At 44.1% G+C, this 17,783-nt stretch overlaps 1 protein-coding gene across 2 annotated transcripts in view; it reads right to left on the bottom strand.

Annotated features, from left to right (window-relative positions):
* The window catches only part of EBF2 (EBF transcription factor 2), a 126,234-nt gene that overhangs the window by 16,403 nt on the left and 92,048 nt on the right, over nt 1–17,783 (bottom strand). For both annotated transcript variants that reach the window (XM_030964056.1, XM_030964055.1), the window contains exons 8-11: nt 9,216–9,333; nt 7,339–7,469; nt 6,319–6,445; nt 407–495 (exon numbers count right to left, since the gene is read on the bottom strand). In XM_030964056.1, coding sequence (XP_030819916.1) covers nt 407–495; nt 6,319–6,445; nt 7,339–7,469; nt 9,216–9,333 — 465 coding nt within the window. The remainder of the gene's footprint in view (nt 1–406; nt 496–6,318; nt 6,446–7,338; nt 7,470–9,215; nt 9,334–17,783) is intronic.

Below are 17,783 nucleotides of genomic sequence, written 5' to 3'. Positions count from 1 at the left end.
GTGTGTAGGATTCAGTGCATCCCTTTGCATGGACACACGAACGTGTGTAGGATTCAGTGCATCCCTTTGCATGGACATATGAACGTGTGTAGGATTCAGTGCATCCCTTTGCATGGGCACAGCATTTGGGCTCAGGGATGTGCCATCAGGGATAGGGCAGAGCACAAGAACAATGAACTGGGAACGTTCACTGGACTCAATTTAGCAGCAAAATTACACAGAGACTGTTTGAACTCTGACATACAAAAATCACTGTGGGTTTCACACAGTCCCATTCTTGCCAGATTTACAACTAATTGGTGAATTCTGATGTGATTGTCATTTAAGATATAATTGTGTCTCTTTTATGACTAGAAGTGAAAAAACACATTTGGTGGGCTGAGTGAAATGCTTAAAGTTATTTTACCTTAGCTAATCTTTCAGGGTCCCCAGGATGTCTTGGGATGACCTTCTGCAGTCTTTGGAAGCCGTAATCTATGGTAGGTTCATTTAAAGCTGGAAAGAAAACATCAAACCCCACCACATTATATGACTGTATCTAAACATGTATTTTTATATGGCTCTGTCTCAATAGGGCAACAAAGAAATCATGACTTCTGCACGTAAAACTGTTCCTATCTCCCTGGCTGACTTATCATCTTCTATCAAGTGCTGAATGAATAATTTGTAAGATGCAGCAGCACTGTCACAAAATACTCCTCTAAGGATGAATGTTTCACCTGGACAAAACCATGACAGCAATAAAGCAAATTATGAGACAAATACACACCAGAACAGGTCTTCTCCTGCTGGTTACAGAGCCAGAAATCAGACAGCACTGTTTGCTCCTCTAATAAACACATTCCACACACGCCCCCAATGTTTTGCAGTCCTGAAGTAGGGCACAGCTATTCATTAGACACATTCCCTTCCCCACTTGTGTGTTCTGCATACACTGCCACTTCCCTGTAATGATCTTAATCTCTGGTGGATAAACCAGGATATTTTGACCCAGATCCTCAGTTAGCAATAGCTGGCAGAGCCCTACTGGCATCGCTGATGATTTCAGAAAACTTCAGACACTTTCCTGGTCTCTGCTAGGAAATAGCAGCAATAACACTGGAATTTCTGACTATTCAAACTCCAATTTAAATTGGTGCAGAACCCAAAAGTCAGCTTGCAGCATTCTGTGTGCTCGGGCTCTGCCTGCCTCCAACACCTCAGCAGTGCCACTGAGCACCAGCACAGTTACAGGGATGCTTTTCTTTGAATTCCCTCATTCTTCAGAATGCACATTTTAACACAAATGACACATTCATGCTGAGGATTCTGTGAAGAATTTCATGACACATTTAATAAGTAACATATGTAAGTCCTTTAGCACTACCCTCAGTCAGTGCTGGCTTAGACCTTTTTGTACCATTTGTGGTTCTTTTGGGAGGGAATTTTTTTTTAAATAACTGGCACTGGCACAGCTGAAAACCCCTGATTACAAGAGATGCTGATGGTTCTTATTGAATGATCCAAAATATCCTGAGCACCTCACAGGAGAACCACAGGAGCACCAGGAGAAGAACCCAGCACGTGAGACAAACTTTTACACTGATCCAGGTTCCCTGTTTGTCCCTGTCTGCCTTTGGTATAACGACATGAAGGTAAAAGGTCACATTCTCCACTGAGATACATTTTATATTTACTTTTTATTAAATAATTATGGCATGGCATGAAGTTTAAATATTACAGGAGATAATCAAGTGGGAATTGAGCAGAGAAAACCCAGACCTGAGAATTTAGTCTTGGCTATACTTAGACTGCCTTTGCTCTCCACTGGGAGCCATTCTGGTTTGCTCAAGGAGTTTAATAATACACATTTCAACAGCCACAGAATCTACATCCCGTTTGGGAAGAGGAGTTTTTGGGGGGTGGGCTATTTTGCCAATAATCCTGAGAATTAGAGGCCAATTCTCTCAAGAGCCTAAACATCATTATGTGGCATTTCTCTTCTTGATCACAAATCTATTCATTTAAGTGATATATCTAAAGCTAAAGAAATGTGAAATATATAGGCATTCAAACATGTGAAATATACAGGGATTCAAATATATATAAAGTTACTAAAAATAGCTAGTGGGAATATGCAAAATGCTAATTCAGGAAGAAGAAGCTGGCTATTATTCAACAAACATTTTTCCAGTGGATTGACATGGACAGTTTCATCCTGATAGATCAACAGCAGCAAATCATTTTCCAACAATGCTGAATTGTTCACAGGACTCAGCCATCCTGAATCAATGTGTACATTATGTCTTTCAGCACAAAGGTTTTCTGTACAGCCTGCAACAAAATTGCCCACTACTGGTTTTACTCATTAATGGAACAAAAATATCTCTGTTGTGAAATCCTGTGAAAAACCAGTACCAAGTATTTGGAGGAGTAAATTACACCTTCCAAAGTGGAGGCCAAAGATGAAGAATCCACCAGCAAGTTTAAGCAGCTTCCCAGCAATTCCACTTCCACTGAGGTAAGAGCTGCTGGGTCAGGAGTGATTTATCTGTGTGTTACATAGAAATATGCTGGAATTATATCCAAATGCTTTGGGGGTCATGGATTCAGGGACCATAAAGGGGTCTGGCACACAAGCAGGATGTTCATTGTTTCCTAGAAATCAGATATCTGAAATGAAACCCCTCAGAAAATGGACTCAGGTACAAAATCCCTTTGGCAAACCTCAAATCCAGAGTTTCACGCTTAAGGGGTCTCTTTAACTTCCCAAAACAGTTTAAAAAACTGGGCATGGCATGATATAATTTATGCACAAAAAGAGAAGCCACCTAGGGAATAAGCTAAATTATCAGTGAGCCTGTAAACCTCTCCCTATGACTGTTTTAACAACAGATTTGTTGTATAAGAGTAGGGACAGATCTAAATGTGTCACCAACTACCTGACTTTGTTTATGTGAGGCTCAGAGTCTGGACAGTGCTCCCTCTCTGATGTTCTTTACCCCTCAAAACCTGTGTTTTTATCTTAAACACAGCTATTCTGACTTGCTGGAATAGGAGGGGAAGGAGAACTCTCACAGCTGAGCAAGTTCTTCCATGGCACGTGGCTGCATCTGCCCCTCTCTGCAGGGCCTGGCTGTGACCCCCTCCCAGCACAGTGCAGACACTGGAAGGGGTCACTGTCCCACCATCCATCCCAGCATATCAGACTGCTGCAGGAGGAGGGTCATGATCTGCCCTGAGTGGCAGCAGCCTCTGCTGGTCTCACCCTGGGACATCTGGGAAAGGGCCACCTCCAAGGGCCTCAGCACAGCCCTGCAGCTTGCCTTGGACTCACCCCACAAAGCACAGCACAGGGAAAACAGGAGAATCAAAGTCTGGATATCTCTAGAAATCTCCTAAACCCATAAAGCTGCGGCAGAGGGAGAGCAGTTTTTGCAGTGGGCTGCCCAACCTTTAAGGTGTTAACAGAGAAAAGGCACCTGTGGCATCAAAGTTTGAATCATGGAACGGTTTGGGTTGGAAGGGACCTTAAAAATCATCTTGTTCTACCCTGCTGCCATGGGCAGTCACACCTTCCACTAGTCCTGGATGCTCCAAGCCCTGTCCAACCTGGCATTGGACACTCCCAGGAATGGGGCAGGCACAGCTTCTCTGGGCAACCTGTGCCAGGTCCTCACTACTCCCAATGGGAGGAATCTCTTCAGTAAATCTCACCTAAATTTGCCCTCTTTCAGTTTGAACCCATTACTCCTTGTCCTGTCACTACAGTTCTTGATGAAGGGTCTCCCTCTGGTTTTCCTGTCAGCCCCCTCAGATCCTGGAATTCTCTATTTCCCCATGTTTCTCACAGGCTAAAGCAGTGACAGCAGGAAATGCTTTGTCACCTCAGCTTTTTATATCCAAAGGAACCCACTCTTCCAATTTATAGAGCTCTCTGCATCCTTGTAAGTGTTGTTTCCCACAAGCAGAAAACAAGAGGTCCAGTCTCCTTACAAGATTTAGCAAACCAGCACCTTCCCATCTCTGGATCCTGGCACGGAGGCTGATACAGCACAACCCAGAGCCCAGCCTCTCCCAGAGATGATTTTATATTGCTTTGCTCTGACAAGGTAACCCCTGGAGGATTTCTGCTCAGCAAGGAAAATTATGTTCCAAATCTCCCTGATATACACATTTCCAGGTTAGCACCTCTGTGACAAAGTAAATGCAGAGCTGTGATCAAAGCTGAACTAGGAAAGCCTACAAGACGTGCCCTCAGCTGGCATAAACTGGTGTGTTATTAAAGCCAAGGGAGCTATAATGGAACCACTTACAGCAGCAAAGAATTTGAATTTGTGTCGTATTAAAAGCAGAATATGAGGCTACAGCAAGATTAGCAGCAGAGAACAAATGTCTTTTTATTCCAGGTGCAGCTGATGAAAGGAAAGCAATTCAGAACAGGGGTGTGTGTGCAACCTGTATCCTCACCAGATGAAGGCACACACAGGGACTAAGTGCTTGGGTGTGGTTGTGGGATCTCATCCTGTTGAGATTTTTACCTCATGTTGTAGTGTGAAGCAATGTCCTGTCTTAGCTATCCCAGTTCCTCCCAGGTGTAGTAATACATTTCCCCTTCCCCTCTCCCTGCCTCCTGCTGAGAGCTGTCCATCAATCTCAGAAGGTCAGCAAGGCCGTCGTCTGATAGGTGAAGTTCAAAAGATGCCTCTCAGCCCTGGGGGCAATTGGCCCATCCAAGTGTCATTTGTCCCCTGAGCCCCCCCACTCCTACCTGGTTGGTGGCACACCTACCCCTTCCCCTCCCCCTTGCCCTGAGCTTAAAAAGACACAGGACCATGCGGTCGGCATCCGGTTGGGGTTGTTGCAACATTCAGAGGCCTGCGTGCCCAGGAATAAACTCTGGATTATGACCCCCTAGCCGGATCCATCTCCTTTTCCTCTTTGCCTCGCCTATAGCTTCTTCATCAGAGGTCAAGCCTGAGTTCCTATTGCCTGGACTTGTTCCAAGAGCCCAGCTGCAACATACAACTAACCAAAGGTATCTCTGAGGTGAAACACCACGGCTGCTGCCTTTGGTCAAGCAGCGAGGGCCAGACAAGCCCAGGTACGTTCCACCCGGTAATATTGGGATTCTATTCCAACAACCTCAGATGCTTTTAGAGAGGGTTTTGACCTCAGACCATGGTGGACAGTACACCCAGGGGGGGTGCCTAGTTGGGCCACAGTGGGAACTGTGGGTTCCTGGGAGCCAGTATGCTGACAGGACTATCCTACATTGGGTAAGTTTCCAGTTCTTTATGTCTGTTGGTTCAGCACATTTTTCTTAGAGGGTCGTGTTCTGGGTTCATGTTTGGGATGGGACCTTTGCCCTCAGATGCCCCCATGCCTGGCTGTGTTTGCCCTGCCCACGAGTCCGTGGAATCTGCCTCTGTAACCTGTGGTTGTCACCTTTTGCTATTTTCACTATTAAAGTTTTATTTTCTAGGCTAATCCATCGATCCCATTCCTCATTTTTAGCCAGCTTCTCCCAGCCAAGCCAACCAAGGAGATCACAGTGAGCATCCAGCTCCTTATGTGGTGATTTAAAAACAGGCTTTTATCTCTCACTTGAAGTATTTAATCTTGTACTTCAGCTGCTAAAGTTGGTTCAGCCACTGCCATTCCCCTCCAGCGAGCCATTTGTCTGGGTTTTTGCTGTACTCCCCAGCACATCGTTCCATGTCTACAGAACCCTGCTGGCTTCACTCTGACAGGAAGTTTTCCATGTGGGAACCCTATGGAAAAGTCCACACGTCCCATTTCAGTGAGGAGAGGAGGCTGATGGCCAGGTTGCAGCACCCCTGAGTGAGAGCACTTGGGAATGGAAACACTGAGAGCCCCAGAAGTGCAGCAGTGCCAGCACAGCACACTTTGCACAAGCCCAACATGAAGACACATTACAGGACACAATGAGCTCTCACAACAGCCTCACTGTGCCAGTTAGATTTACCCTTGAAATGCATAGCTAATTTTTATATTAATCTTTCCAAGAGTTTCAAACAATCTTAGTGTGACTCCTTCAAAAAAAAGAAGAAAAAAAAAAAAGAAAGAAAAGCTCAAATATAATCAGGCTGAATGTAAATATTTGGTTGTATATTCTGTAGGCAGACCCATGTTGTGACAGCAGTTGGGAAAAATATTAATGTGGAGTAAAAATGCCTTATGAAACCTCCTCCTTACACCCCCAAATGTCACCACTTGGATGAGCAACAGGGTAAATTAATTAATGGTATTAATTAATTAATCAAACCAATACCAATCACCGACACAGCTCCTGCACCCCAAATCCCAGGCACCCACCTGTGTAAATGAACCTGCCTGGTGCTCCTTTGCAGAACTGTTTGGATTTGTAGGACAATGTCACCTCCACCACGCCGGGGATGTGCCGAGGAGGTGTCTGCACACGGATGGCGTGAGGTGTGATCAGCTGGGAACAGCAACAGGACAGCACCATCAGGGCTCTGCTCTATCCTTTCACTTCACCAGTAAATTACAGAAAAGTTTGGGTTGGAAGAAGCCTAAAGACCACCCAGTCCCACCCCCAGTGAACAATTCCCCTATCCCAGATTTCTCCAAGTCCTGTTCAACCTTGCACATTTCCAGGGATGCAGCAGCCACAGCTTCTCTGGGCTACCTGTACCAGGGCCTCACCATCAAAAATGTCATCCTCGTTTCCAAGTCTACCCTTGTTCACTTTAAAACCATTCCCCCTTGTCCTGCCATCACAGGCCTCAGTAAAAACTATTTTTAAAAAAATTATCACTATAGATCAGCAGAGGGATACACCTAGCTTAGATCCTCACCGCCAGGGAGAGGATCACACATTTTAGGATGAATTGTCATCAAGAAACTTGTATGGTTAAGTTCATTGGTTAATTGATGGCTTATTCCTGGGCCCAGATGGATTTTTTTTCTTCTCCCCAAATTTAAACCCTTTCTTTATTTCTTTACCTTTGCTTATGTAAATAAACCTGTGTAAATAATAAACCCTGTGGAAAAATTGGTAGAGTAACATTCATCAAGTTCATCAGTGGGTAAAAAAAAGATATGGGATTATCAAATGTCTCCTTCAACTCATACCAGGAGACAATTTCTAATAATTTCTTTGATTTTATAGACACCTAGAATGGTTCAGTTCCATTCTGGTTATCATTCAATAATATCACAGATCAAGGAAAACACATTCTGTAAACTCCGTTCACACAGGTTTCTGTGTCCCACCTCATACAGCACCATGGAACAGGAATAGGAATTAACCCCATTCCTCCTCAGAAAAGGGAAGTCTCCCCAGCTCAGGCGCAGAGGGGCAGCTGTACCCACCTCACTCCACACCAACATGGTCCCAAACACCACCTGCAGCCCATCGAAGAAGTTGTCCCCGATGATGATCACCATGGCTCCCCCCGTGGTCCACCCCTCACTTGGGCTGATGGCTTTGATGCAGGGTGTGGCTGCACAGAACAAAAAACCATCAAAACAGCTCTTTAAGGTGTCTTTTTTCATCCCCCCAACTGCTTTGAGGCCTGGGTGTAAATCTCTGGAGCAGTTCCTGTAAGTATCAAACATCCCAAGTAATGCAAAACCTGCATCACTGGTGGAGAGCAGCTCCACCCATCCACACCTGGGAATTCCTGAATTCCCACTGCTATCAGAGGCCTAGGACAAGTCCCTTCCAGCCATTCACCCATGAAGGCTTCTCACCACTCCACAAACCCCAGTATGTTGAGAAATAAATAAATAAATAAATAAATAAATAAATGAGTGTTTTCTGCCTTGCAAGTGTTAATTACTTGCCTATTCATTACTGGCACTTAACATCGTGTCATTAAAGCCTAATAGGCCAACTGTAGTGGGTGTAAAAATGAAATGCTTAAATGATTGTGCAGAGACTGCTTAAAAAAACAAAATAATACCCACTGATTAGCATATGATCCCACAGACACAAACCCTTTGGAAAAAAAGCTACAGTCACATTCATTACATTTATCAGTGGGTGAAAGAAGATATGGGAATATCAAATGTCTCCTCCAATTCATATCAGGAGATAATTTCTAATAATTTTCCTGATTTTATACACCTTTTTTTTTTTTATTTCTCTCTTCCATATGTTCAAGGCCTATGGACTATGCATCCCATCAGGAACCCAATATGGTTTCCAGGCCATAACCAAAGTCAATCCATCACTCCATTCCCAATGTTGACAGGGTCAGAGGTGGAGGGGAACTTTGGCAGTGCTCCAAAAACATGAGACTCCTTTGAACAGCCAGTCAATCACATCCAATCAGTCAAGGAAAAACTGGATGGCTTCCTAGGCTAGGAATCCTGGGATTTTCCTTCTACCATTTCACTGCCCGCTGGGGGAGAATTAACACCACTCCGAATTCTTTACTGATTCAATCATTTTCTTCCAGTTCATTAATTCTTCTTTTAGGTTGATACAGGGCACAGTTAAGAAGTGGGGCAGCAAAACATTATAATGAAATAATATCCTTGCTTGTCTTTTCTACTAACATCACCAGCTCTTCTCACTTTCAGTGGCTGCAGGTGAGGGAAAAGCAGGCACTGATAGCACTTTCCAGCATTTTCCATCCATATTTGAGCACGGTCTGCGTGAGGGAGGTGGAATGTTTCGGGAACGAAGAGCGAGAGGAGGGGCTGAACGTTTTGAAATTTAACAGATACAAGAATTTGTAATTGCTTGAATACAGTCCCCAACCCATCCTGGAGCTGGCCATGAGTCTGGCTTAGCCAAACAAACTCACATCAATTAGTGTCAGCTCCCTCTGCGCATCGTTAGGCTCCGTGCACAGTTTGTTTAAGGGAACCAGTGACACTTTTTCATACACATCTTGTGCTGGAACGTCTCTGTTTAACTAAGATGTCATCTTGCCTAATTTGCCTGAAATCAAATCTATCCCAGCTGAATGAGAGGGCTGAAATTTAGATAATACTTAGTGTTTCTGTGTTTTTCATCTTTGCAGTACACACTAATTAATAAATTGCAGGGGGATGGGGAGTCAGTCCCTTAGATGTGAGCAGGATCATATTTTGCATGCAGTAGACACTGTTTTCCTGCCTCTGCCTTTCCCAACCCCCCTGAGGCTCTGCAATTCCCCCTTAGCTCTCCTTCCCTCCTGAAAACAAACAGAATGGCAGAATGGGTAATTTCTGCTCTGCTCTCCAGACAAAACTCCCACCTTCTGAGGGGTCGAGTCTTCTTGCTCTCCGCCCGTGCTTGGAGTTGTTGTGCACAAACATGTTGTCAGACACTGCCAGCACGTGCCCATCCACGTTCACTGTCGTTGATAGTACCACCTGGACATTTAGAAAGAGAAGGAAAAAATAGCCAGGTAAAAAATTTATTTGAAATTCAACTTGTTAAAGATTAATTATTCAGTTCAGCTAAACTTTACACCCTTGTTTTGTAAAATGGCAGCACACCCTGCAGGGGTTTAAGAAGGGGAAAAATATTTTCACCCTTCATTCAGTGCATTAATTGCATTTAACACAGCATCCTGTGGGCTGTATAGAAGCCTCACTGTAAAATGACCCAGCTCCTGCAGGATGGAAACTTCATGAAATCAGGACCTAATATCATGCCTGGGTTTCATATGTGAGTGCATGGTGCCTCCTGAAAAATTATCTGAGCCTTAACGCCCCAAACCAAGCAGCAGGTTTTAAACATCAACCTCCATGACTGGGCTCCAATCTGAATTCTTAGAGGAAATAACTGTATATATTAATTAATCCCACTTTAGTTTTTACAGTATCTAAAGCTCTAAATCCCATCAATCCAGATAAAGATGTGTGACTTCAAACCACAAACTTTTGGGAAAAAACTGTGTTTTAACTCCTAAAAGAAGATGCCCTCTGCCTGAGTGGTTTTGAACATTAGCTGGTGTAAATGAGCTTAATTCCATCCCACTGCCACACCTACAGTAATGCACAGCCATGGAGAGTCAAACCCTGCATGTGTTCATGGATTTTCACAGCCTCAGATGTCACAGCTGATGTAAGAGAACATCAAGCTCTAATTATTGATAAAACTCTATCCAGCACAGAGCAGGAGAGACCTTGTCCTCCCCAGGCTTAGGCGAGCTTAAAGAATACTTTCTTTCTCAAGACAACTCTAATTCATTCCAAAAGGCTCTTGTCATCCTGTACTCTTATACTTCTCAAGCATTCTTGTCACAGAATGTGTTACTTTTGTGTGCCAACTGATTTCCTCATTCCCATTAGGGTGGGGTGTGACTCCATCCAAAGGGAACGTTTCCCGCATGACATAGCTGAGCCCACTCAGATGCACTTCATTATTTTCCCTTCAACAATGGAAATAAATTTTAGTCTCTCACTGGCCAGCCCAGAACACACTGTGGCAAAGGGGAATAGGCCTGAATTATTCCAGTGTCTGAAATATTTACGACAAGTGTTTAAATTGCAACCAAATGTAAATAAAAAGTGTGTCTTGTATATACAGTTACACTATGGAATAGAGACATCTCTGAGCTCACTTACACGAGTGGGATAAATGCACACCCACCTGCTCCCAGGGAGAGAATAGAGGCAGACTTCAAGTGTTCACACAGAGAATAGAGTCATGGAATGTCCTGAGTGGAGAAGGGACTCACTGGGATCATCCAGTCCAGCTCCTGGCCCTGCACAGACACCCCAAAATCCCACCCAGGGCATCCCTGGAGAGGTGTCCAAACTCTCCTGGAGCTCTGGCAGCCTCGGGGCTGTGCCAATTCCCTGGGCAGCCTGGGCAGTGCCAGCAGCCTCTGCGGGAAGAGCCTTTCCCAAAATCCAACCTTTCCCAAAATCCAACCTTTCCCTGACCACCAACCTTTTCCTGGTCTCCAGCCTGACCCTCCCTGGCACAGCTCCAGCTGTTCCCTGGGTCCTGTCCCAGAGCAGAGGTCAGTGTTGGAATCTCCATTTGGGTTGCGCACAACACAAGAGCCACATTTTGGTAGGAGATGTAGAGACCCCCAGAGTAACGGCAAGAACCAGTCCAGAAGACAAGTGCTGAGCATCCTCTGCTCCCTGAGCCAGCAGGAATGGAAGATGAACTTCTAGACCTCTCTCCATGTGTGGTTCCATTTTTATCCACCTCTCCCATCCATGACAGGAGGGCCAGAGCCACTTGGCCTGTCACAGGCTGGGACCCAGTGTGAATAAACAGAGCATTCTCATGGACAGGACAAGATGCAAAGTTCAGATCTGGAGCAGAACCTTCTCAAAGTTTGGGACCTTTTTTGCTGTAACCTGAATTTTAGTAGAGACCTTTGTCATTGCTACACCACCACCACCCAACTCCTCATCCATGGCGTGGAGAAAGGACATGTGAGAACATGGACATCAAAATGACTGAATTTCTTCACTTTGCCCCAGCTGTTCCCTCTTGCCTGATGGAGATCACAATACAATTGTTTTATTCGGGAGATTAAAAGCCAATGTTTTATGGATAAAAGGAGGAGGAATGTGCATTCCACCATGGTCTCTAACTCCCAGGCCCTTCCTTTTCACAAGCCAACTGCTTTCCCCCAGTGAGTATTTCCTGGGTCATGAAGGGTGACCCTTTCCATCTGGAATCAATCAGTCAACTCCTGACAACTTCCTGAAACACCTCACTCCATTTCCTGTTCTCTCCCCCTTCCCTCTTTCCCCCTGGTTTGCTTCACTCTTCAAAACTGCAGGCCACAGCAGCTTAATGTTAGAGGGTCAGACACAGTTAGACTCCAAAACACTACACAAGAACACCTTTGACCTTCAAAAATCTTTACATCTTAGCTAAACAAATCAAGGTCAACATTTCTTACCATTACCTTGTTAACCATTTCTATGCACTTTTCCCAATACCCTCCTGCACACGTATTTATCAACAACACTTGTTCTCCCAATGTCGTAAAATAGTCCAAGCCCTTTTTAAAAAACCCTGTATTTAGTGCTGATGAAAGGTGATGTGCAAACTTCCCTGGAGATTTAAATTCTGACTTCTGCCCACAGCAGCGGCAAATGGTTCTGGTGAGCTTTTCTTTTCCTGCCCTGGTGGCACCACTTCTTGTGCATAATTTGGCTTCTTTCCCTATTCTCTGTGGATGATCTTTTACCTAACACTATTTGTTAATGCAAAATTTAATCTAAAGGGAATGATCTGAGAACAACAGAATAGGTCAGGTAGGCCATGGGTTCTGGTAAGTGAGGCCGAGGGCCAAATTTTAGGCACAGACAGCCTAAAAATTTAAGATATTGTGCCACCCAAAAGCTGGACCAAACTGTCACCTCTGCTGAGGTTTCAGAGCACAGCAAGCAAGAAAGTAGAGAGGACAATGTGTTATTCCTTCATCCTTCCAAACACAGATCCCATGTCCCTCAGAACACCGGAGGAATTACAGGATTCTAAGCTGTTTTCACACTCCTTGAGGTTCTCCCTGCCAATCTGCAAAGGTCTTCTGATCAGCTGAGAGGCCACAGCCATAAAGCAGTGGCACCCCAGCAGTCCTGGGGAAATGCTGGAGCTGTATCCACATTATTTTTGTTTCCCAGGTGGATTTCTGTAATGCAATCCTCACTCAGAACCCACAGGGAGGGTTCACCTCCCGTGACATCCAGCCAAAGTGTCTTTAGCACTTTAAACTCGGCTTCTCTGAGCTCTACTGCCCCTCTTTCACCTCCCTGCGCAGCTCAGGGAGTTGTGTTTCTTTACAAACCTTCACCTGGGCACTACAAATTTCCCTCCCCCAGCTGTGTTATATCAGTATTTTTATATTCTAAAGTGTGCTGCTCTTCAAATCACAGATATGCGAATCCATTCACATCCTCAGATATAAAATCTGTATCAGTCACAGACACCTATTTAGACATATGGTACAAACATTCCAGGCATACAGGCATTTACTTACATGTAACATATCTCATCACTGTGTAAATGATCTCTCTCAAAAAATTCCTGTTACCATTCCAAGTGTGGAAAAAATTCTTTATGACATTGTACATCTGGAAACAATATTGCATTCCTGATGCACTTTCCCTTGTAACTCTCTAGTCACAGCACCATGTTATTTTAACTTTAAAAAAAAATCCTGCTATGAGGATTTATTATTATTATTATTATTATTATTATTATTATTATTATTATTGTTATTGTTATTGTTATTGTTATTATTATTGTTAATGTTATTTTCCAGCTGAGTGGAAGGAAATGTCAGGCCTCATCCTGCTGCCTGGACTTGGACAGGGCTCCCATTGATGTCAACAGGAATTTCGGTTGAGGGAGTAACACAGGAGGAGAGCCTGGATATGATGGGTTTGCCTCAGAGCTGGATTAGGAATAAGATAAACAATGTGGAAAATGCCAGCAGCCTCACTCTGCTCCAAACTTCCATGGAATTCTTTGGGAAATCCTCTCCAGGACCCTGATCCTGCAGACTGGGGGCTGACAGCAAACTGGGCACCCTACCTTCACCCCAGGGAAGCTGAAGGTTCTTGGGACACAGGCTTGGACACCACTCCTGGGTCACTGACACCTTGTCTCCTGCTGTTATCCACAGACAAACTATGGAGCTGCTTTCCTAAAATCATTTGCAGCCATTTCCACCTTCTGCCTTTGACACTTGTCTTGTTTTAAAGCCTGGTGATGAGGGAATTTATGGCTCACAGCCTAAATTTATTCCTAGTCAGTTTATACTTAACATTAGCTTTAAAATTATTATTTCCCTTCCTGACCTTCCTGAGGGTAATTTCAGAGAGCAGTTCCACCCCTCCCCAGTGCAAGTATTTGAGCCAAGCTCTTGTCCAGCCCCTGTCCCCTTAATGACCCATTCCTGCACCTGTTCCAATGTCATTTTGCTCTCCTCTGGCTGTAGTTAATCTAGTGTATTGTACCCAAACAAGAATTCAGAGGGGTCCAACACAACAAATCTGCCTCCTTTCTGCTGGCAGTCTGAGACTGAGTGGATCTCATCTGTGGTTTGTTTTTAATGGATGAGACATCACTCTGGGAACTCTCTTTCCCTATGGATATTTTGGCCTTCAGATCTGAGCACATTAAGCTCCTTGAGTACTTTTTCTCTTGCAATTGAGTCAGTCCTTCCCTTACTTACTCAGAATATGAAATAACATCACCTTTTGTTGGGTCAGTCAGTACCCGATGAAGAAATCTGCCCCCTCCAGGAACAGGCCCAGGCTCTGCTGACAGCAGCTGCATTTGTTTTGCAATCTCTGCCTGGGAAATTAGTCCCCCATCATGATTGTTCCATGTAGCATTCACCTCTACCAGCAGCTCAGTGATCCCTGTCCGTATCCCAGCCTGACCATGGGGGTCTCTGGCACTTTCCTTCCCCATCAGCCTGAACAGGATTCCCATTTAGAGCAGTTATGTTTTATCCTTGCCATCCTTTTTGCTTCCTACAGCCTACATTCCTAACTCCCAATATCATCCCACCCTTCTTCATCATTTTCCATTTCCCTGAGTGCCACAGAGCCCTCAGAGCTCAGGATTAGAGCGAGCTGGGTGAAATCCCAGCCCCAGCCAGCTCTGCTCATGTGCCTGATGATGAACTGATCCAACCACTCCGAGGTCAGGAAGGAAACCTCCCCAGGGGTGCACCTTGTTATTTTTCCTTTCTCTTTCTCCCTAGAGCATCTAGAGGAGGAGGGGTACCTGCCAGGAAACATTCCATGTCATGTTTTCTGCTGAAAACAGAGGGCAGTTACTGACCTTTCTCATTTTGCTCCTAAAAAAGGACATTAGTTCAAAGCTGACCACTGTTAGAACCAATGTCTGCTGCCTGCTACCCCTCCCTAGCACTGCAGGACCTGTTTAATCACTGTTCTCCTGGAGGAAACAGAATTCCCAACCAACAGGAGCCTAATGTGTGAGCACAAGGTCTCAGCTGGAGCATTTCAGCTGAAGAGCCTCATCTCAGTTCTACAGAATAATTGTCCCCCTTTACACACCACTCGTTACCATCAAAGTATCATTGGGCTTCAATCAAGTTCTGCAGGAGAATTCCTCATTAAATGGAGGGCATAGTTTTTGTGGGGTTTATTTTTATTTTAAGTTCCATTCCTGGGAGAATCCCTCACTGAGAACACAGCCCTGACTAACAATACCTATGTAAACTCAAACCCTGTGTTTGAATAAGTAATTTTAGGATGATTTTTGCCTCAGTTTTCCATCCACCAGCTTTATTTGGAAATATTTTAATTCATAAATAACCAATATTTGTTTCAGTTAAATTCACAAGGACATACTGCTCAATCTCTGTGGGTTTTGGGCACCCATCAAGTAACTATGAAAGTACCCCTTAGTTCTAGAAATATTCCCTTTCCTTTAGTTCTAGAAAGAGTCTCTTTCTCTACTTTAGCCACTGACAGACATTGAAGCAGTGATTCACAATAAAATCATGTTACTACAGGGGGAAAAAACCCTCACTAAAATAATGATCACACATTCCTTAACTTCTGATGTAAAACATAGTTTTCAACAGCACAAAATCATTGCATTTGGTTAAAAAAGGAAGGCAAGAGGATCACAAAGCAGCTGGTGTTTCTCTCCAAACTAAAGAATTATAGTAAAAAAACCACAACTCTTCAGGCATCTGGAGCTGCATTAAATTTACAACCCAATGTTAACGCAACCTTTCCTCCCCTTTCTCTCCCCACCCCCCCCCTTTTTAATGATACACATGAAACCTAACATTTAATTTATCTTAATATATTACTAGTATAGTATGAAATACCTAAATCTTGTAATGGCTCTGGAAGTGAGGCTGGGGCCAGGCTTGGACACTGGATCCCAGTGCCTTGGAGCTTTGGGGATGAGCCAAGCCAAGCCCAAACTGTGCAGCTTCACACCCATCTTTAATCAGAAGCATTAGCTTGATGCTTTTCCATCATGAGTAACCATTGCTCTGTGCTGGAAAACTCAGTAGGATGCATTGTAAGGCACTATTTCCACATCTCATATTTGTACTTGTGTCTCATCAACAAAGCCTCAGGTCTGGGCTTTCATTCAGGCTCCATTAAAGAGCAAAAACAGTTTTGGACAAGACCCTTTCAGGCCTGGGTTTCAGTAGTGATTTAAATAAGAACTTTGATAGAAGGATTTTCTCTGCTCTTTTGTTTAATAACCACAGAAGAAAAGGAGTATCCTGATGTCTCCTGGAGGTTTGACAAGCACTACTCCATTGAAAATGAAAATATTTGGTTCTGCAGAAGAACATAGATAGGAATTAAAGCACATTCAGATGAGCATTGCTGCAGAATTCTGTTTGCATAAGGAAAGCCAAGTGCTTGGAAGTGTCTGGAAAAGGAGGGACTTAATAACAACAGCTGTACAAATAATTTATTGGGGGAAAACCAGCAGAAGTCTTAGATATGGCCCAAGACTGAAACATAATGAATTAAATAATGAAATGAATAAACCACTCTGCTGCACTCTGGTTTTTGAGCCTGCTTTTACTCTGCTCACAGGTTTCTGCACCGGCAGGATGCACAGCTACCCCTTCAAACCTAATAGACAACTCTGCACATTCATTACTCTGCCAGGTGAATATCTTGAGAGTTAAAATGAAAATTAACATGTCCAAAGTGTGCAAACAGACCACTAATATTTTAAAGTAATTTTTTCCCCCACTTTTGACTTTCAGGGTTGCTGACAGGCCATGCCCAACAAACACCAGGCAAAAAGAATTTATCAAAATTTTAAAACAGAAAACTCAACAAACTCAAAAAAAAAAAATCAACCAAAAATAAAAGAAGTGTCCAGAGGCCACTGGAGTGTTTAGGAACACTCCTAACTTTGGTTATGTTCAGGGAAGTAATGATGATGCCCTTAGAAACCAGGAGGCAGACAGAAAACAAGCTGTCTTTGCCCATTGTCCTTACTGTTCATCATGGCTAATTTGCTGTGGAACATGGAGCTTTGTTATTCCCAAGGTGTCAAATATTAGCAATTTGAGCCACATATCTTTTTTATGCACACTGACCTCTGCAGCCCAGAACAAAGCTCAGCAACCCATGTGTCCAGCTCTGAAGCAGCCTGAATGAAGATCCTGCTCTCACTCAAAACCTCAAGAATTCTGCCATTTGTCTCAAAGGTTTTCATTCTGTAACTCTGAGAAAAGGTTGACATTTCTGGGGGAGGTTGATAAAAACTAAACTGGACTTAGCGCTTTTAAAGCCTGATCTTGGTTAACTCGGGGCCTGAACTGAACTCTCACACCGAGACTCCCATGGACGGAACACGCAGGACGAGTTGAAGTTATCCAGAGAAACAGAACCCTGGAGTTTCACTTGGCTCTGTTTTCCCAGCTTGGCATGTTTGGAGGCAGAAAACCCAGCTGAGGAGTCTCTCCCAGCTCATTCTCCTCAATAAAGTGCTGATTTTGGTACAGAGATCAAAAGCAAGGCCAGGCTCTCTCCCATGCAGGAGAGCTGCCAGGGGGATGTGCTGAGGAATGAAGGAATTCCATCCTCATCCATGGGACCCTGCAGGATTTGGTTCTGTTTCCCTGTTTAAGGTTTCCCTGGACATCTGAGGCTGTTGGGCTCTGTCACATCCCCATTCAGGTGAGGTGACACCAAGAATAATGCTAAGACCACAGACAGATTTCTGCCACCCCTCCCCCCCCCAAAAAAAAGTTGGATCCAAACTCCTCCTTCAGCTCAGCATCTGATGAAAATCAAGGATTTGAGGATTTTTTGGGAGTAGCCAGCATGGGCTTGAAATCAGAGCTGAATTTCTCCAATATTTCAACGTG

Source organism: Camarhynchus parvulus, chromosome 22 (genome assembly GCF_901933205.1).
Source record: "Camarhynchus parvulus chromosome 22, STF_HiC, whole genome shotgun sequence".
Lineage (NCBI taxonomy): Eukaryota > Metazoa > Chordata > Aves > Passeriformes > Thraupidae > Camarhynchus > Camarhynchus parvulus.
This window is presented reverse-complemented; position numbering and strand designations above follow the sequence as displayed.